Below are 18,753 nucleotides of genomic sequence, written 5' to 3'. Positions count from 1 at the left end.
GAAACAAAAGAACCAGCACCCGATTCAAGAAACGAAGAACTTAAATAGACAAAGTTAACAAGACACAGGTGAACTCAAAGAACAATCAAACCAGAAAAGGAGGGGATAACAAGACACAGGTGGGAACAATGTTAGAATAATTAAAACCAATAATACAATTAACACAGGGAACGAAGAACGAGAACGAACTGAAACACAAAACTGCCATCTGGCGGCCAAAAGGGGAAAAACAGAAACAGAAAATACAGAACCATGACATTTACAAACTTTTCATTGCTGTGTAACACATTCATAGTCACTATATCAACATTATTACATTCGTACTTTTAACCAAAACAGAATGTAATGGTAATTTAATGTATAATGTGGGTGGTAACTGCACAATATATAAAAGCATATTGAATGACTATGTTTTTTTAATCAACATTTATGCAGTAGTTATGTTGTGCTTATGAATATTTGATGCAGGTTTTACATAAAGACTTTCTTTGTATGATTCAAATTAGATGTCTGATTAAAAAGTACATTTCTATTGGCTGATGATGGGTGGACAGTTGAGGCACAGACCTGTGGTTGGTGTGTGGGAGATGAAGTATTCTATGAGTATTCCAATAGCAGCCAAGAGGACCAGAGCACTGAGGATGTGTCGCCACAGAAACCTGGCTGAATCTGAGAAAGGAAAGAAAAGGAAAGGAACAGATCAGCAAACAATACTGACAATTACAATCTGGACCACACACAAAATTTGTACTTTCTGTCTTCATTAAATGTGTTTCATTAGTGAAAGATAGTTTAAATAGAACAAGAGAAGTAAGAGTCTATGAAGAAGTAACAGAGTAATATTGACAAATGAAGCACAGTTACCATAGCATTTTTACTGTATGGGAGCTTGACATTGTATCCTATGTTCACAATATACTGGCAGCTCATTTTAATGTTGGTTTCTGTACTGTGACTCCCCCTGAGCAGCTCAGACCTAGTGACAGACTGAAAGGGTCTCAGTCAGCTGTCTCCCCTCTGTGTAGAAATAACACTGAGACTCAGAGGGAGGCAGATCAGTTCCCTGGATCAGCTCCCTCCTGGTCACAGTGAAGCGATATCGGTTCCCCTCATGCACCCCTGTCCTGAGGGGTGTGTCCTTTGTGTCTGTACACCCTCCTTACGATTCCTTACTTGGTTCTGTGGTCGGTAGCGTACGTGGTTCTGTGGTCGATACCGTTCCCGGTTCTGTGGTCGATACCGTGCGTGGTTCTGTGGGCGGTACCATGCGCGGTTCTGTGGGCGGTACCGTGCGTGGTTCTGTGGGCGGTTCTGTGGGCGGTTCTATGGGTGGTACTGTGGGCGGTTCTATGGGTGGTGCTGTGGTCGGTACCGTGCGCAGTTCTGTGGTCGGTACTGTGCGTGGTTCTGTGGGCGGTTCTATGGGTGGTACTGTGGGCGGTTCTGTGCGTGGTTCTGTGGGCAGTTCTGCAGTCTGCTGAGCAGGGGTCTGTGGAGGTTGTGACGTTACTTTCCCACCTGCAGAGAAACAAAATGTCTTCATATAGTTTAAATGAAATGAAGTGGACTACACTGTTGAATCTGTTGCTCTCTCTACTACAGTGCATGAATGGTCTTTGGATGCTATGAACTTGTAGTTCTAAGTTGCGTTAAAATAAAGTCATCACAAAATTGCTATTTCATGAGACTCTTGGTTTCAGATCGCATGCAACACAAACCGCATTTAGGTCTGCTGCAATATATAGTTAATGCAAAATATTGCGACTCTGATCCTTTTTTTGTTGTTTTGCTCTGTGTTGGTGCACATTGTGCCTTGGCATATATCACACCTGGAATCAAGTCTAGCCCTTTGGGTTCTTGTGCAAGATCTAATGATGCTACAACACGCAGATGGACAAGAAACAGCTGAGCAGCCAATTGCGTTTGCCCCACTAAAATGGGGGGACTATGCGTACAAAATGATGCAAATATCCTTAAATAAAAGTTGACAGTCTGGACTTTAACCTCATATTCATTGTTTATTTCAAATCCAATGTGCTGGAGTACAGAGCCAGAACAACAAAAATTATGTCACTCTTAAAATACTTACGGACTGCACTGTACATCGCTTGTTTAACAAATTACTCGTTATGCTTAAGAATATAGATAAATAATATAAGTAATGGTGCAAATAGTCATTTGATCTAATGTTTGAACAAACATGAAATAAAATCTTAAAGAAAATAAAGAAATCAGCGAAGGTACATCCTATCGAAACAATTTGATTAGTAACTCTTATGAAATCCCACAGGAACTTCGTGTTAGAAAGTAATTTTGTGTTGGAAAGATATTTTTTGAAAGTGAAGGGTTAGAAGTAGCAGTCAGAAGCAGACGTGAGAACAAAACTCTGGTAGGGGAGCATCAGGAGCTTTAAACAATTAAAATTTAAATTGATATCAGTTTGGAATAAAATGTCACTAACCCCTGAATTCATAATGCCAAATTGGCTCCAAATGTCTTGTCTTTCTTTCACGAAGTAAGTGATGTATTGGTCAACTTGACCTACACATATTACATATTGCTCTCTGTCTCAAGTTATATTTGAATGCTGTGCACTTGATGTTGTACTTCAGTGAAGGCATCATTTGTATTTTATTTTATGCTTTCCCTCTTTTTCTCTGCCCAGCTTGGAGTGCCTAATTACGCTCATGCTGCAATGCTCAGCACAACAACACTACATTTTGGAAAGCTCAGACTAACATGCTCTCTCCTCCAAAGCTGTGATGTCGCTGCCTCTTACCTGCAGTTTGCAAGCCAGGCTCACACAGACATGGGTCAGAGGACGACACGTTGTGCAACCTGAGTGGCAGAATTGTCAGTACTAGATTGACAAATACTATCACTCAGGCTGCCAGAAACTGCCCCATCCCTGGGTAATGCTAAACCCAATTTTGCATCACCTTGTGTGGCTGCCAGCCAGGCACAGGGACAGTCCGGACTCAATTCCGGATAGAGGGACCCATCCAAAGATGGGGCAGTGCCTTAACAGTGCCTTAGGAGGAGCCACCAAGCTGCCCAATGAGGAGTTAAGTTTGAGGGCAAGCTAAAAAAACTAGTAACAACCCAAACTAACTACTCTAAGGATCTGTTACCTATTACACCTTATAAGTTCAGACCAATAGAAGTTTCAGTACTTTGTTTAGTCGTCACAGGAGGTGGTGAGGTTGTCTTCTTATCTAGAGAGAAAGAAAGAAAAAGGCTTTATTATTATTGTAATTACAATAAGTGTGTATAGTGTGTGTATAGACAGTAACCTCATCTAGATGTACTTGATTAGTGAACCTAAATTTTATTTGGAGCTTAAAAAATGAGTAATATCTGTAAGCCATAAACTTTGACTGTGCTGGAAAATGATGAAAAAGTTTGGAAATGAATACCTTTAGGAAATAATTGCTTATTGGCAGGGTCTGTTGGCTGAATGGCCAAAAAAAACCATCATATAAACTCACAGGTCCAGTTTATTGCTAATTTGAAATAAGTGCATTGGAATTGTTTCTCACAAACTTTCATCAAAAAAGGTTCTATGGTGATTAGGTGGCTATGTATATTTCATGAGTATTAGAGGATGTTTGCTTTTGTTTAGACTTTGGAACATAATTAATTTATTCACGATACCTCCGTATTCCCTGAGAATCACTCAGGGAGTTCACTGACAATATTTGTTTTTTCCCCATTTTTTAAGGAACAAGGACTGCACTGCCAACAGTAAAACTATCGGTTTGTGCTGGGAGTCTCGGAGACTGTGTGGGGGTCACCTGACTATTTGAACTGTGAGCGCAGAAAGTGCTGTAAGTAACACATTCCAGTGGACAATGTTGGCTGGACATGTGCAGTAACGTTTCTGCTGTGATATTGTGAAACCTCTCATACAATAATTGTGTCCTGTCTGTGTGGATTAAAAGAAGTGGCTGCTGGTTACATGGATTCAGAGGCTGTGCATGCTAGCCCTGAACCGACTTGCAGCAATGAAACTGGCCTACAAATTCTCTTCATTTTCCTCTGCCTACCATAGAGTACAAACAATGCATGTGGTTTATCAAGTTTGTGATATTTGTTGACTGACCTATCCTATCGAAACAATTTGATTAGTAAATCTTATGAAATCCCACAGGAACTTCGAGTTAGAAAGTAATTTTGTGTTTGAAAGATATTTTTAAAAAATGAAGGATTAGAAGTAACAGCAGAAGCAGACGTGAGAACAAAACTGTGGTAGGGGAGAATCAGGAGCTTTTAACAATTAAAATTTAAGTTGATGTCAATGGAATAAAATGTAACTAACCCCTGAATTCATAATGACAAATTGGCTCCAAATGCTTTCTTTCAGGAAGTAAGTGATGTATTGGTCAACTTGACCTACACGTATTACATATTGCTCTCTGTCTCAAGTTATATTTGAATGCTGTGCACTTGAAGTTGTACTTCAGTGAAGGCATCGTTTGTATTTTATTTCATGCTTTCCCTCTTTTTCTCTGCCCAGCTTGGAGTGCCTAATTACGCTCACGCTGCAATGCTCAGCACAACAACACTACATTTTGGAGAGTGCAGACTAACATGCTCTCTCCTCCATAACTGTGATGTCACCTTACCTGCAGTTTGCAAGCCAGGCTCACACAGACATGGGTCAGAGGAAGACAAGTTGTGCAACCTGAGTGGCGGAATTGTCAGTACTAGATTGACAAATACTAGCCTATCACTCAGGCTGCCAGAAACCCCCCCATCCCTGGGTAATGCTAGACCCAATTTTGCATCACCTTGTGTGGCTGCCAGCCACAGTCGGCACAGGGACAGTCCAGACTCAATTCCGGATAGAAGGACCCATCCAAAGACGGGGCAGTGCCTTAACAGTGCCTTAGGAGGTGCCACCAAGCTGCTCAATGATGAGTTTAGTTAGAGGGCAACCTAAAAAAACTAGTAACAACCCAAACTAACTACTCTAAGGATCCGTTACCTATTAGACCTTATAAGTTCAGACCAACAGAAGTATCCGTACTTTTTTTAGTCATCACAAGAGGTGGTAAGGTTGTCTTCTTATCTACAGAGAAAAAAAAAAGGCTTTATTGTTACTGTAATTACAGTAAGTGTGTATAGTGTGTGTATAGAGAGCAACCTCATCTAGAAGTACTTGATTAGTGAACCTAAATTTTATTTGGAGCTTACAAAATGAGAAATATTTGTAAGCCATAAACTTTGACTGAGCTGGAAAATGATGAAAATATTTTGAAAATGAATATCTTTAGGAAATAATTGCCTATTGGCTGGGGCTATTGGCTGAATGGCCAACAAAGCCATCATATAAACTTATAGATCAAGTTAAAGCTTATTGCAATTTGAAATAAGTGCATTGGAAATTGTTTCTCACAAACGTTCATCAAAAAAAGGTTTATGGTTGATTAGGTGGCTATGTATATTTCATGAGTATTAAGGATGTTTGCTTTTGTTTAGACTTTGGAACATAATTAATTTATTCACAATACCTCCATATTCCCTGAGAATCACTCAGGGAGTTCACTGACAATATTTGTTTTTCCCCATTTTTTAAGGAACAAGGACTGCACTGCCCACAGTAAAACTATCGGTTTGTGCTGGGAGTCGGAGACTGTGTGGAGGTCACATGACTATTTGAACTGTGAGTGCAGAAAGTGCTGTAAGTCACACATTCCAGTGGAAATGTTGGCTGGCCACGTGTAGTAACTTTCTGCTGTGATATTGTGAAACCTCTCATACATAATTGTGTCCTGTCTGTGCAACTAAAAAGGGCGTGGTACATGTTCAAGGCTGTGCATGTAGCCGAAGACTTGCAGCAATGAAACTGCCCTACAAATCAATACCCATCCAAATTGGGAGAGCAAATACAGAAAACTTTTTTTTCCATATTATATGGAATAATAGTCTATGTGATATGTATGCTGAAATCTTCTAATCCAAACCCATGTAAAATTCTTCAAATAGAAAGCACATATACAATATAAACGTATGTACCTGCTACAGAAAAGGTTGATGTCCCTGGAGAGAGTCCTAATGAAATAGGTTGTGAGAGTGAGATTTACATTTTGAAACATTGCATAAAAAAGGCAAATAATGACTGACAAACTTCTCAATACACACAGACCAGTTCTTTTAACCTTATGGCTGTATTTTACTAACTGTAAGTACAGAGATTTACTCACCTTCTATTTTTATTTTGTCACTGCGTGGGGAAGGAGAGCGGGGGTCTGTGGGGACAGAGTAATCGCAGCTCACTTCTGTCGCCCCCACAGACTGCAGACCCTGCTTCAGGTCATCCCGTTTCACAACAAAGAAACAGACTTGATTTTTGGTCCATGTACTTCTGAATGGCTGAGATGAGTCTCCAATGTACAGGTTACAGGTGACATTAGTGTCAGATGGGAGGTGTTCCAGCTTTGTCTGACAGGACAGGTCCACCTCCCCACCACTGTTCTGCACAGAAATCTCTGGTTTCTTTAGGTCTATGAAAAGAGAACACACACGTCACAGAGCAGAAATACTAAACTGCATAAAATCCTAAAAGGTGTGTTAATATCAGGCCTTAACAAATAATATTTACAGTATTAAGAGAGCAGTGTCTCCCTGCCTAAAGTGGTATACATATATCAACAAGTAAAATATTACTTTTATTACCATTTCATTACACATATACTATGTATTTATACTATTTTAAAACTTTAGTGTATAGTTGCAAATTGTTTCTGTTAGATGTTTTCTTACTGATATACAAAGAACCAACAGAAATGCGGGAAGCCTCTTCAAAAACTTGAGACCATGCAAACAGAATCTTTTGCCACAGAAATCCAGTCAAAGTTAAAGCTTAACAAGCTACAATTCCCTGTCTTTGCAATATGTTTAATGTCAAAACAGTCAAAAATCAAAATACATGCTGCATTTGCATAATTATAGTGCTCCCCACTTTCTCTACCTTTTACCACAAAAACAGATTTAAATCAAATTGTTATCTGTCATTGAACACATTACTGTTATGTAAAGCTAATGTATTAATACTAACTACAGTACATACTAAAACTCAAACAATAGCTATAATTTAAAGATGATAAATGCTGTTATCTGTCATTCAAGAAGTTATTGCATTTCCACATGTAATGTTTTCTATTAATGTCAATGTCTGAAGTAGAAAGAGGCCCAGTCAGGCTTTTTTGTGAAATCATGAATAGTCTTTGAATGTGATGAACCCTTAGCTCTAAGTCCTGTTGATGAAAAGTTTGTACAAAAACCCTATCAGTGGTTTCAGACCGCATGCAGCAGTTTCCTGAGAAATACCCATTTTAGTCTGCTGCAAGGTACCGTACATACACACCAAAATTAAAATACAATAGAATGAGAATATGTATTGTAGTGTACCATCGCTAATTGTAAATTTGAGAGGATGATAACAATAAAACATTCTTATTTCTCCTTCTTCTGTCTTACAGTATTCTCTGTCTGTCTATCTACAGCCATTCAAAATCAGAACATCGATACAGTACATGCTTCAGTTAAATGTTAAAGACAGGATTGACTCAAAGCAAAATATAGAAATTAAAATATTAAAATAATTAATAATTAAATACCTCATGAGAAAACATGCTTTGTGTGATTAAGAACAGCGACTCATATCCTCTGCAGGGAACAGAAATGAATTGCCGGGTCATAGGAGGATATGTCATATATCCTCCTATGATCTTAAATGGACCAGCATATATTTAATGATTTAGCTTTGCACACAGATCATAGTAACATAAAGCACCAAAGAATCCCTTTGCTTGACCTAATAACTAGGACAACATATTGAACCATCTCACTAATTTGGCTGCAGATACCAGAAGGGTAATATGATTAAAATTTTGATAACGCTATTTGTGGCTTTTATACTGACCTTCAGCATCGGCGTGCAGTATGAAATCTGGCAAACATAAGGCAAATGAAACAAATTAAAGTTTGATCAAAACTGTCCTCCAGATATATATTGTTAACTTTCTCTGACATGCCATGATCAGCCTGAAATGTGAACATTTGTAAAAATCTACATAAAGAAATGTGATTAGTTTAGATGAAAAAGAAAAGAAACTGGAAATAAACACATTGTCACAAAGACAAAGAGAACTAGAAGAAAATAACTGCTGCAGATCTGTCACTGCTGGCCACTGTGACAGACAGAGAACGCAGGAAGAGAAAGAGGAACAAGAAAAGAGAGAAATAATTGTTTCACTCACAGTCCAGCTGGATGACAAAGGCCAGCAGCAGAGTGGTGTAGAACTGGGACCGCATTTCAAAGAGGAGGAACACAGCAGTGAGCAAAAAGAAAGAAAAGCAGATACTTGTCTCAGACTGATCGTGTGAATACGGAAGTACATTTTGGGGTGGGACAAGAATCCACAGCCATGTTCGGTTGTAGGCTATTTATGTACCTTTTAGGAGGGGGAACTAGGCTTGTAACTCAAAAGGTTGTGCGTTTGAATCCCAGCTGGGGCTCTGCCATTTTACCTTATAGCGAAGTACTGAGCCTAAATTGGTTCAGTAATATATCCAGCCATGTATATGGATTGTATGTAGTAATGTGATCTAGGAAAGTCACTCTGGATAAGAGCGTCTGCTAAATTGTAATTGTAAGTAAACCTCAAATGGCAGCAAAAAAACTCCCCAATGAGAAGAAATCTCGAGAGGAACCCTGCTATTGAGGGGGAGCACATCCTCCACTGGCCAGCCTGGCATAAAGACAGCAAATAAACTGGGTTAAGCAGGTTACAGCTGAGATGTAAGCTAACAGGAATAATAGAAGAGCAAATGGTATAGCTCAGAATAGTGCAGTTTAGAGGAGCCGGATGATGGATATGGAGCTCCAGACAGCGGCAAGACCAGGGCAAGGGAGGAACAGGGTTGAAACAGTCCATGACCATGGAGAGAAGGACAGGACTGGAGCGATCTTTGAACTCAGGGCGAGATAAGGGGCGGGAGCCCCATGGAAAGAGAAACCGTAAGGCCAAAGCCCACTGACAGCTTCTCATTAGGGGCCTCTGCACCTTGACCTCTTCCTTCAAGCTGGCCCACATCACCCCACTGCTGAAAAAGCCCACTCTGGATCCCTCCGTCATCCAGAACTACCCGCTGGTGGAATGACCTCCCCGTGGCGGTCAGAACAGCAGAGAATCTTACTACCTTCAAACGCAGACTAAAGACTCATCTCTTCAGGCTGCACCTCTCCCCACCCCTCCCTAGCCTATAGTTTAGCTCAATGTACCTAGTTAGGATAATATGATTACGTTAGTTTATTTGGCAGGATTGTTTTTGTCTGATTAGGCAAATGTGATTCCAGTGCTAGTTTGTACTTGGTAGGATTGTTGTTTGCTGAACAGGTTACTCTACAGGGTTGGAGTCCTGATCGATGTGGTCGCTTCTGGCACTACGATCTTTACTTCACTCTTGTGTGTTTCTTTTGCACCTCTGCACCTTGACCTAATGCACTTGTTGTACGTCGCTCTGGATAAGAGCGTCTGCTAAATGCCTGTAATGTAATGTAATGTAATGCCTGTGGGGCCAGGCGCCACCAGCAGATGGCAGTGTAGTGCAAGATGCATAACATGTATCTCTGTCTGCGCCATAAATGAATTCAAATGTAGTGGAGATTTTGACTGACAATGAAAGAGGAAAAAAAGATGATCTGTCATTTTAGTATATGGAAAAATTTCAACTCGTAGCCTCAGAGGATAGCAAGACAGCTAGCTAACACATTTACATTGCAAGAATTCATCAGGTGGATTATTTGTTGTTGATGAGCTTCAGCACTTGAAACTTGTCATGCTTCACATGAGTATAGTTTGGCTAGTTATAGTTTGTGCCTGTTGGCGTTCATCACTGAATGTGTTAATGTATGTGTGGGTGTGTGCTTATTTTACATTGCTCTGGATTAGAGCACCAGCATATTAAAATGTAAAAAAATAATGGCACACTATTATTTTGATGCTTAAATCACTGCTGCTAATGCCTTTTCTTTATGTCAAAATCAGACATTATATGCCATATGTTTGCCAGCAGTCATATTTGCCTGTACCCTTCCCATGCCAAACTGCTGAAGCTAAGCAGTTGTGGGTTTACTTAGGGCTTGCATGCGGGCCTCCAGGGAAATGGAAATGTCTGCTGGAAAGGTGTTGGTAGTCCTGTGGGGACCTAACATAAATTCAATGTTTCATGGTGTTGGGTGAGGTTACCATCCTTTAGATGAAACAATAAGTCACCATCCAGACTGAAAAGAGTAGATGTGATAACCCTGGAGTCCAGCTCAAATCCCCCAAAAACTGGTTCTCTGGCAACCAAATGATCCCCTACATCTGACTTGCTAAACAATCCCTTGCATTCCCAATTTGATTATCTGTGTCTTCACTGCAAAAGAGCACAGAGTTCTGATTTGACGCACAAGATCAAATAAATAAATGAGTAAACTTGCAGCCCTTTTTCCAACAAATATTGTGTGTATTTTTTATGACGAGCTTTGTCTTTTTTTCAATTTATGCTATACAAGAAACAAAAATAATGGACAAAAGAACAAAATAAGAACAATATTATTTTAAACAAACCAACTTGGGTAGTTCACAACAGTGCTTGTAATAAATATGAAATTGAGAGCATACATTTTTAAATGGATGAAAACAAGTTAGAAATGACATTGCAGAAATACAGACTACAGTAGTAAATATTTAAGAGCACTCTTTATTTTAAGTTAAAACAGTATGTCATTTTGTGACTATGTATGTGTTATGTTTGTTTATAAATATACATTCTGTATTTATGTGTGGTTTTATGTATATTTTTATTTATTGTGTATGCGTACTGTATATTTGTAGAGGTAAACAGGCTAATCGCTCTCATGTCTCAGCACAATGTCTCCGCAAACTGTCCGGTGTTCTCACTCCCTCTCCTCTTCCTGCCTGCAGCATATGAAACAAAACACATGAAAATGAAATTAGTCAACTAATATATGCACTTGCATAGGGAGGAATTAAATCCAAAGATAAACCAGCAGCACAATTTTAGAAAGTGATTTTTTTTTTTTTTTTTTTAACAATACAACATTTACCATAAGAGCCAACAATGGATACATTCTTAAGCATATAAAAAGGCTTCAGTTGCTGAAATTTCATACATCAGCAGTACTGACTATGCAGCCATCATCTAATCACATTATCAGTCTCCCTGAAGTGTGTACTGCCAGTCTCTGCTTTCATTCTGTATTCCACCAGCTGAACTTAAATTTCAGCAAAACAGTGCATTTCATACACAGCTGGTATAGGCAGAGCACACATGCCTGACCAAACAGAGCAGTCACTCCTGTGCATGAGATGGGCACTACCATGGCAACTGAAAGTCTGGCTCCTGTGGCAGAACCATGATCATATATGTACTGCCCTGCTGGGCTGCCAGCCCTCCCACAATCATGAATCAGCATCAGTCAGGATGTCAGTAAATGTTACCTGTATCTGAACTTGGTAAAAATGTACAGTATGTTCTCCTCCTGTAATGTTCTCTACTGGAAGTAAATGAATTTGATTCATCTAAGCAACCAGAATTACGTAATGAAAATAAACTATTTTGGGCCCTGCAGAAAAACTAAAAACTCTCAATTAAAAAACAAAACAAAAAAGGAATAGTTTGAACCTTCCCATTGAAAATAATTGCTTTACAAAGTTACTTATTGAAATAAAGCTCCTGTCACCTGCATATAGCCAATATTGTCCACTTTTCACCATAAGCAAATATCAATGGCAGGACTGGTCAAAAAATCCTTAAGAGCGTTAGTGTCACATACAGGAGGGTAGGACCCAGACGTGGAGTGAAAAAAAAAAAAAAAAACACAGGAACTTAAAAGGAAAGTTTAAACAAAGACATTTACTACACAAAAAAAAAATAGAAGAAAATCCGAAAGTCCAAAAACACGTAGAACAGAACACACAGGCACAGGCACAGGCACAGGCACAGGCACAGGCACAGGCACAGGCACAGGCACAGGCACAGGCACAGGCACAGGCACAGAAGCAGGTCAAACCACAGGCGGGCAGAAACACACATGAAACAAAAGGAACCAGCACCCGAGTCAAGAAACAAAGAACTTAAATAGACAAGGGTAACAAGACACAGGTGAACTCAAAGAACAATCAAACCAGAAAAGGAGGGGATAACAAGACACAGGTGGGAACAATGTTAGAATAATTAAAACCAATAATACAATTAACACAGGGAGCGAGAACGAACTGAAACACAAAACTGAAGTGCCGCCATCTGGCGGCCAAAAGAGGAAAAACAGAAACAGAAAATACGGAACCATGACATTTACAAACTATTCATAGCTGTGTAACACATTCATAGTCACTATATCAACATTATTACATTTGTACTTTTAACCAAAACAGAATGTAATGGTAATATAATGTATAATGTGGGTGGTAACTGCACAATATGTAAAAGCATATTGAATGACTATGTTTTTTTAATCAACATTTATGCAGTAGTTATGTTGTGCTTATGAATATTTGATGCAAGTTTTACATAAAGACTTTCTTTGTATGATTCAAATAAGATGTCTGATTAAAAAGTACATTTCTATTGGCTGATGATGGGTGGACTGTTGAGGCACAGACCTGTGGTTGGTGTGTGGGAGATGAAGTATTCTATGAGTATTCCAATAGCAGCCAAGAGGACCAGCGCACTGAGGATGTGTCGCCACGGAAACCTGGCTGAATCTGAGAAAGGAAAGAAAAGGAAAGGAACAGATCAGCAAACAGTACTGACAATTACAGTCTGGACCACACACAATGTTTGTACTTCCTGTCTTCATTAGAAGTGTTTCATTAGTGAAAGATAGTTTAAATAGAAAAAGAGAAGTAAGAGTCTATGAAGAAGTAACAGCGTAATACTGACATATGAAGCACAATTACCATAGAATCTTCACTGTATAGGAACTTGACATTGTATCCTGTGTTCTCAATATACTGGCAGCTCATTCAAATCTTGATTTCTGCACTGACCCCTTCCCCTGAGCAGCTCAGACCTACTGACGAACCGTTCACAGACTGAAAGAGTCTCAGTCAGCTGTCTCCCCTCTGTGTATAAATAACACTGAGACTCAGAGGGAGGCAGCTCAGTTCCCTGGATCAGCTCCCTCCCGGTCACAGTGAAGCGATATTGGTTCCCCTCATGCACCTCTGTCTGTAGGGGTGGACACTGTATGTCTGTACAGCCTCCAGCTCATTGCTCGCACTGTGCTCTCAGCTGTGCAGCTAATGCTAATGGAGCCGGATGTGGTAACTCATGCTGACCACCGCTTTGAGCAGTCTCGCTTGACCTCACCCCACACAGACAATTAATAAACTAGCACTCGCATTAGAAGTGTGGATCAATGCTGAGAGCAAATTTTGCTTGGATACCCCTCTAGTGTTAATGGTTTAATCTAATAAATAAACTCTGGTATTGAATTTTATATTTACCAGAAACAACCAACAATCAAAAAAGGACATGTGACATTATAAATACCGGTATGTAAATAAGTACACTTACTAACTCATGGACCTCTGATTTTGCTGAAAAAACTGGCTTCCGGCAGCAGTAATCCTACTGCTCTGGGTAAAGATGTTTCAGTATCTAGACCTATTCATATCTTTGCCTCAGTTATACAGTAAATTCTAAATCTACCTCTACTGCAGTGGTGTAGGCAATCAGTGATCAGAACCTGGGAGGGCTGTTCTACCAGCAGATCTGCCAAAATGTGAAACGCCGCACGCTTTCGTCACGTTTCCCAGCTCCACATCCTGGGCTCTGAAAGCAACACACCAACAGAGAAACATCAGTGTTTGAACATCACCACCCCCTGGCCCTGTTTGCACCACAGGATTGTATAACTGTACAGCAGCTTCCTGTTTTCTTTCATGCTATACAGGGTTGCAATACAACTTGAACCTTGGTTTAGATCTTCAGATCATAATTTCATTACTTCACATACCGTATGTTCTACACCTAAATATAGAAATGACAGTGTAGGATATTTATTCTGACCTTCAGTTATACACTATATATTCTTTTGCCCCTTAAGTCCCACATTCTCAGTCTGCAGTGCTGCTCTATCATGAAGCCTCTTTGTACTGTTTGGCATTAATCCCATCCAGGTGGTCATTCCTCACCAGACAAAAAGAGGTACTCACGCATTAGATGAGATGCTGGCCACTTCCGCACAGGCCTGTCGACTGGGGTCCCAGCCACAGAAGGGGTTGCGGGCCAGCACACACTCTGCACAGGTTGTGTAGAATGAGCAGTTGGAAACTGGTATCTGGAACACACCCTCGGAGGAACCCACGAACACCACTCCCTGTGACAGCAGAAATATCCATCAGGGCTGAGGATCAGGCCACCTACACTGGCTCAGCATACACTGTCCTTCTGCAGATCAGGAACTGTACAAAGGTTGATGACAATTGATGCCCTCACTATGCAAATAAGGTATGATGGTTCAAATATTTTTTTGGAGAGAATCATCCTCCCAGCCCAGGGTCAGGTTTCTATGAGCAAAAGGCGTTTTTTTATATAAATAAATATAAAAAGTCAAAATTCTGAGTCCAAGTGTCCCACAGAAAAGATCACTGCTGACACTGACCACCAACGAATAGTCATGTGAGTCCAATGGACAGTAATCACATGACTGTGTTGTGGAATGATGCCGGCCTTTACAGTACATTCATCCTTATTGCTCGCCAACAATGCTTGGGAGACTGTTCAATACTATCTAAGAGAATATAAACTCTTTTCAGTGTTGCCCTGTGATAGACTGGTCTGTCCAGGGTGTAATCCTGTCTCTCGCCCAATGCACGCTGGGATAGGCTCCAGCACCCCCCGTGACCCTGCCCAGGATAAGCGGATATAGATAATGGATGGATGGATGGAAGATTTAGTGTTTTTAGAAGATTTAGTGAAGATTTAATGCATAGAAGAGAGGGATAGGATGTGATGGACAGGAAGGGAAAGTAGAAAGGGGTACCTTGGTAAGGGAGAGGAGGATATTTTTAACAGACTGTGGCTGCTTGAAGACCTGGATCTCCTCTATGATATGAGGACCTTGGTCTGACAGCACTGTTTTGTGAAGGAAGCCAGATTCTAGAAAAAAAGCATAACCAAAGACCATCAAGCAAAATTTTTCACAGGAACAGAAGATTAACATAAATAACAATATTTTTGAATATGAAAATGGTACCTGGGATTTCAGATTTAATCTGAAATCAGTTAGTATTGACATGAAACTGTTGATAAAGTTGTTCGATTTCTTTACTCTGTATTATCACATTTTGTTGGACAAGATTCTTTAGCAAAAGTTTTTTCAGTTGTAAACATCAGAAATTATATTTCAGGAAATGTGTTGCACATTATTGTAGGTAATTAATATATTGTGGTACAAAAACAGAACATACAATGCTGTGTAAAGCACGTATTGTTACCAGCCCATCTCCCACTCAACATGAATCACACAGGTACAGTATGGGAACTGACAACCTTAGCGTCACATCTACTGTAGTTTGTGTGGATGGGGATGTTCAGCCCTATGTCGTACCAGTGAGCAGGAAGAGCACTGTGAAGTTCTTTCCGCTGGCTGCTTGGGTCCTCTGGGCCAGGATCCTGCTGTAGAGCTGACTGCGAGACACAAGCGCCAGGCCCCGGTCCGCCGACTGCACACTGTCTTCTGCCAGGAAGTTATCTTTCACAAACCGCAGCTTGGTGTCCGAGGCATTGTGCAATCCACACTGTGCAGAGACAGCAGAAATAGGGAGAAATTTAAGCATCAGCAATCCCTAAATGAACACTAAACAGCAGTTTAAAGATTGATGTATGTGGTTGTCTTAATATACTGTACATACAGACCTTTTTTCCAACAAAGAATTAAGCCAATCAAATTTCTATTCTAGCAGTAGGGGATCCAGAAGGAATCAACAAAGCCAAGCCTAGATGGTTTGAATGGCTTGTTTTGTTTCCTTCATTGGATATTCTTATGTGCTTTAAGTCTCTTAACTCGCATAGTTCCACTTCTCTTGGGAACCACAGACACTTGCCTTCCCTGGACTGGCCACCTTCTCGTTGTGAAGAGTATCAAATCGCAGTGTGCCCCGGTTAAGTGTTTTGTAGCTTCCAGCGAACACATTTTTTACGTCCCCAAGTCGAAACCTGCACACTGCTGACTGCCCTGAAGTCACTGACCTGGTTAATGCAGAGAGACGCACAGAAAGCACATAAACAAGCCTTTGTTTGTTTCAAGTTAGTGAAGCAAAGCTCCATGCTTCAGCACTTCTCACAAATGCTGTTGGATTGTAAATACTGTCACTCCATTTCCATTGCAACCCACAAGTGATGTATTAAGAAGTGTTGATCACACTTTTGTTTCACTTTGCAAGATAAGTACGAGTAAGAAGTTTTTTTTTGTTTTGTTAAAAAGGCAGTAAGAACATCCTGATTTTAAAAATAAGTACTCACATGTATTATTTGCCATAGATGCTGAATGGATTTTGAGAGACATAAAAGTCATAACTACTCACAATCTATTCCATTGCGATTGTTCGTTAAAACATTTAACCTCGTATTTTGCACAATTTATAGTGCACAGTTATTTACGTGTCTCACCACTGTGAGCTGAAGACACCGTAAAATAGTGTGTCATCAGTAGGAGCGCCCTCTGGGGGTGGGAGGGTGACCATATCCTGGATGATATTGAATGGTAACTCTGTATCAGCCTGGCAGCGGAGCTGAGCCTTGGCAAAGGTAGTCCAGCACTTTTGCAGGATACGCTTCCCTCCCATATCACTCTGCCAGAAAACAAAAATATTCCAAAATTTAAACAAATTTGGCAATGAGGGTGAAAACAACACTGGATGAAATGGTGAATGATACAACCCTCCCCCAGATCAATGGTGTTGCTGCCCATTCTCACACTAAAGGGAACTAAATAGACCAGGCTTTGGGGATAACTCTCATGGCTGCTTTACTCCAGCTTGTGCAGTAATTACCTGTAATAAACCGTTGTCCAATAGCCTTTTGTCACTGACATAGAGGTTAGTAAAACAGGGAGTAATACATCTGGTTGAGAGGCCCAAGAGAGATGTGGCTTACCTTGCAGACCTGGGCGACACGAGGGACGGTGTAGTCATTGATGAAATCGTACTCCATGCCCGTCTCCCTAAAGAAGTAATAGACTTTGTCCTCACTGGGGATGAAGGTGGAGCTGATGAAAGTGGGCTCTGGCAAGACGGGAAATGATACAAGAGGCTCAGAGTGAAATGATACAATTAATAGAAGACAATAGAAAAACAACAACAAGACTCACTCCTGTCTTAAAGCTGAAGATAAAGTGAACGCAAGTTTGGGGCATGCAAATTTTCAGGACTCTTTGGCACTTTGGCACTCTCAGGTGTAAACATGCCACAGACACTGGCCATAGTCTGAGTATATGACTTCAGTCAACTGGTATCCATTTTTAATAATAATAATATTTAATAATAATGTTGGCATGCTTGACACTTCATTGCAAACCAGAGAAGAACTACTTACACATGACACTTCATTTCATCTTTAGAGTGCACATTTTGTTCAATCTATAAGAAACCCACAATTATGGTCAGAGCACATTTTGTAAGATTTGGATGAGTGGACGTGTCTCTTTCATTAGAGAGAAAGAGACACGGGTCTGCATGAAAGTCCTCCTGTAGGCTCTTACCTGTCAGCCAGCCCTGTATGTCATCTAATTTGAGGTCTCTTTGCTTCCTTTCACTCAGGAAACGTGAGATGACTGGTCGGTCACCCAGAAAGTTGGCCATAGTCCCTGTGTACAGCTCTCCATCTAAAACACAGTAAAAACAAAAGTAAACACAAGTGAGAGATTCACAGCATACATATCTAATAATAAATATTTTCTGTGTATTTTATAATTGAGCATTCCCAAGAACAATGCTCAGGAAACAATGGGTATTTTGAACAAGCTCTGTAATATCTCTTTTCCCCACAGCACGGACTGAGAAACCGCCCAGTTTTGTTGCCACTGAACAATTTGGCACAGCTCCACCTTCATCCCAGTCCCACCCGCATCTCACCGACAGCAATGGCTGTGTTCCTCTGGTGCGGGTCGAAAGGGCAGCGCCCCCGACCGTCCTCTGGTCTCAGCTTGGAGTTGCTCTGGAGGGCAAAAGCCTCGGTGTTCTGAAAGAGACAAAGACAGAGAGATGCAGTAGGGTCCATCCAGGAACCGAGAGAACATAGGAACTAACTCCAGCCTCGATCTCAGCATCAACCTTTAGTATCTTACAGGTGGGGGGACATTAGTGAGACAGAATTGTGCTTTCTGTATCTTCTCTCTATGTCCCTGTAAGATCCCAGGACTGTAGTGGAAAAAAGCCATCGACAGCACTACAGTGCTACAGTCAATGCTACAGTATCTCACTTAAATATTAAATGTAATCATTACCAGTTACAGCGGTGGATTACAGTCCATCTCTGTAAACTAGAGGCAGTGGCTGCTCGCTGTACATACTGTATGGATATTGCTGAAACTGGATTGTTTTTCTCATACACAATTACATTTATGTGAATCTGTCTTGTATAAAGTTGCAGATGTTTTCTTTGACAAGGTGATCTGAACATGTCGTATGTATTGGGTTTTTTTTACCTCCTATTATGTTTGGGGTCAAT

General features: G+C 40.5%; 2 protein-coding genes across 9 annotated transcripts in view; both read right to left on the bottom strand.

Moving 5' to 3' along the window:
• Window positions 1-238: 238 nt before the first annotated feature.
• Window positions 239-18,753, bottom strand: part of LOC135240051 (uncharacterized) — a 93,064-nt gene continuing 74,549 nt past the window's right edge. Inside the window, exons 1-7 of one of the 8 annotated variants that reach the window (XM_064309270.1) lie at window positions 8,265-9,038; window positions 7,928-7,954; window positions 6,207-6,506; window positions 6,019-6,054; window positions 3,174-3,215; window positions 1,174-1,518; window positions 247-669 (exon numbers count right to left, since the gene is read on the bottom strand). In XM_064309270.1, the coding sequence (XP_064165340.1) occupies window positions 530-669; window positions 1,174-1,518; window positions 3,174-3,215; window positions 6,019-6,054; window positions 6,207-6,506; window positions 7,928-7,954; window positions 8,265-8,319 (945 nt within the window). In that variant the 5' untranslated portion in view covers window positions 8,320-9,038 and the 3' untranslated portion in view covers window positions 247-529. Of the gene's footprint in view, window positions 670-1,173; window positions 1,519-3,173; window positions 5,072-6,018; window positions 6,055-6,206; window positions 6,507-7,927; window positions 8,226-8,264; window positions 9,039-18,753 lie in introns of those variants that run through there. The other 7 variants (XM_064309289.1, XM_064309301.1, XM_064309312.1 and 4 more) reach the window with 7 other exon arrangements.
• LOC135240566 (semaphorin-4A-like) lies at window positions 13,694-18,723 on the bottom strand. Its single transcript, XM_064310184.1, has 9 exons — window positions 18,159-18,723; window positions 17,786-17,908; window positions 17,182-17,309; window positions 16,696-16,877; window positions 16,131-16,275; window positions 15,635-15,824; window positions 15,068-15,183; window positions 14,238-14,401; window positions 13,694-13,854 (listed from the first exon to the last, which is right to left on the bottom strand). Exons 1-9 carry the CDS (start codon window positions 18,301-18,303, stop codon window positions 13,755-13,757), a joined length of 1,293 nt encoding a protein of 430 aa, XP_064166254.1. The 5' UTR covers window positions 18,304-18,723; the 3' UTR covers window positions 13,694-13,754.

This window comes from Anguilla rostrata, chromosome 1, assembly GCF_018555375.3.
Source record: "Anguilla rostrata isolate EN2019 chromosome 1, ASM1855537v3, whole genome shotgun sequence".
Taxonomy (NCBI): Eukaryota; Metazoa; Chordata; class Actinopteri; order Anguilliformes; family Anguillidae; genus Anguilla; species Anguilla rostrata.
This window is presented reverse-complemented; position numbering and strand designations above follow the sequence as displayed.